This window comes from Bidens hawaiensis, unplaced genomic scaffold (assembly GCF_021521415.1).
Source record: "Bidens hawaiensis isolate Kalapana, Puna unplaced genomic scaffold, B.hawaiensis_p1.1 tig00040641_1, whole genome shotgun sequence".
Taxonomy (NCBI): Eukaryota; Viridiplantae; Streptophyta; class Magnoliopsida; order Asterales; family Asteraceae; genus Bidens; species Bidens hawaiensis.
Genome location: NW_027497186.1, coordinates 6,470 through 8,666, shown reverse-complemented (window position 1 = coordinate 8,666; position 2,197 = coordinate 6,470). Strand labels below are relative to the sequence as shown.

The 2,197-nt window shown below is 36.1% G+C and overlaps 1 protein-coding gene across 1 annotated transcript; it reads left to right on the top strand.

Annotated features, from left to right (window-relative positions):
• Positions 1-483: 483 nt before the first annotated feature.
• Positions 484-1,847, top strand: LOC143592258 (class V chitinase CHIT5a-like). The gene is made up of 2 exons (XM_077072209.1): positions 484-1,664; positions 1,767-1,847. The coding sequence occupies exons 1-2, from the start codon at positions 566-568 to the stop codon at positions 1,787-1,789; spliced, it is 1,122 nt and encodes a 373-aa protein (XP_076928324.1). The 5' UTR covers positions 484-565; the 3' UTR covers positions 1,790-1,847.
• The last annotated feature ends 350 nt before the right edge of the window (positions 1,848-2,197 follow it).

Below are 2,197 nucleotides of genomic sequence, written 5' to 3'. Positions count from 1 at the left end.
TTCATTATACTATTATACTATTGAGTATTGACTATTTCAAACACTGCCGGCCTTCCTCCTTGTGAATAGATATTTATTTCAATTTTATTTTATTAATTAAATCAACAAAAATCAATTTTATTAATTTTTAAATGAATAAAGTTAATCACTCCCTTATTTTCTTCTTTGATTGGTTGAACATTACGACTTAGTCACCTCGACCACATATGGCCAATTGCTTAAAACAAAACGAAATGAATATATATATTTTTTTAACTTTACCGGTATTCATGCATTTCATGTCAAACGCTTCCATCCAAAAACATACGTAAATTGTTTAAAAAAAAAATACTAAAACTTATGACTTAAATAAATTCCTTGTCTTGATGAATTGTTTCGTCACACTTAAAACCATTATTTACAATAGTAATCATATACTTTTGAACACAATATATTATTTTGGCTTTTAAATGTTTAGTGGCGTATATTATTAAGAAATACTTTTGGCCTCAACTACTCCTCTCATGTCTCAAGTGTATGCTTATAAGTCATGTAGCAATTGAATGGTACTTGAGTATAAGACACCATGGAATTCTTCAAACCTCATACTCTTGTCCTTGTGATATTGAGTCTCACTATGAACTCTATGGGCTCTTCTCATGGTCCAAACAAAGGGGGTTATTGGCCTTCATGGGCTACAGATTTCCCACCATCGGCTATCGACACGACTCTTTTCACTCATGTTTATTATGCTTTTCTAACTCCAAATAACATAACATTCAAGTTCGAAATAGATGATGACACCGCTTTGTTGCTAAAAAACTTCACCACCACCCTTCACAAAAAGACGTCACCCGTCAAGACATTGTTTTCCATTGGAGGTGGTTCATTTGGGTCAGGAACCTTTTCCCGCATGGCCTTAGGTCATGACTCGCGGAAAAGCTTCATTCTTTCCGCCATAGAAGTGGCACGTAAGTTTGACTTTGACGGAGTTGACTTAGATTGGGAATTTCCTCAAACCCCATCCGACATGGTCAACTTTGGCCACTTGCTTCACGAGTGGCGTGTGGCGATCAAAAAAGAAGCTAAGTCAACCGGCAAACCACAACTTCTTCTTTCAGCCGCTACATATTTTAAGCCAGAAGTGACATTGGATGACGTTTATCGTAAGTATCCAGTGGAATCCATAAATAAAAATCTAGATTGGATAAATGCAATGTGTTATGATTACCATGGATCATGGGATCTCTCTGCAACGGGGACCCTAGCCGCCTTATATGACCCAAATAGCAATGTGAGCACAAGTTACGGGCTACAATCATGGATCAAGGCTAAGATCCATCGAGAAAAGCTGGTCATGGGGTTGCCACTATATGGCGCGACATGGCAACTAAAGGATCCGGCTTTATATGGAATCGGAGCTCCTGCTGTTAACGTAGGACCAGGAGATGATCAGGGGCAAATGCTTTATGCAGAAGTGAAAAAGTTCAATGCCCAAAACAATGCCACAGTGGTGTTTGACTTGCCAACCGTGTCTTACTATTCTGTCGCAGGAACATCTTGGATCGGATATGATGATGTTAGATCAATAAAGTTAAAGATAGAATACGCGCAATCACTTAAAATAGGAGGATATTTCTTTTGGGCAGTCAACGGTGATCAAGAATGGAAAATCTCCCGACATGGTATGCATTCAATCAATCTTATTCTTTTTTGTACACTAACACTAGTACTAGAGTATTTGAAGCTAATTTTAGTCGTCTTTACTTAAAAACTAATCCATGCAGCTTCGGAGACATGGAGTATTTGAAAATCCTTGGACAAGACTTTGAAGTAGGCAGGAGTGAAATGTGCATAATTGTGTTTGTGTTTGTGTTTGTTAATTACATATTATATGTTTACATGTGTCTTTGTTGTTGACGAGATAAAGGAAGTTTGTCACACCACAAGCAATAACACTAGTGATTTGTGTCTTTAACAGTTTTGTATTGGAGCATTCACAGCCCGTTTCCTACCCTATATCCATATATATCATAGAATTACACTAAAAAACACTGTATTTTCTCTCTCCTACTTAATTAAATAATAATTTTTATACCTTTATCATCATATTTTCTCTCTTTTTCACTCACAACTACTTTATGAAAAAATTAAAAAATTATACAGTATCTACTATCTACAGTAAAACCTCAAATTTAACCTTCCCATATAATTGTTC

Bases quoted from the DNA above. Each gene is read 5' to 3' on its own strand.
- LOC143592258 (XM_077072209.1), top strand. From the start codon at position 566: ATGGAATTCTTCAAACCTCATACTCTTGTCCTTGTGATATTGAGTCTC. The intron at 1,665-1,766 runs GTATGCATTCAA...TAATCCATGCAG, and splicing joins ATGGAAAATCTCCCGACATG to CTTCGGAGACATGGAGTATT.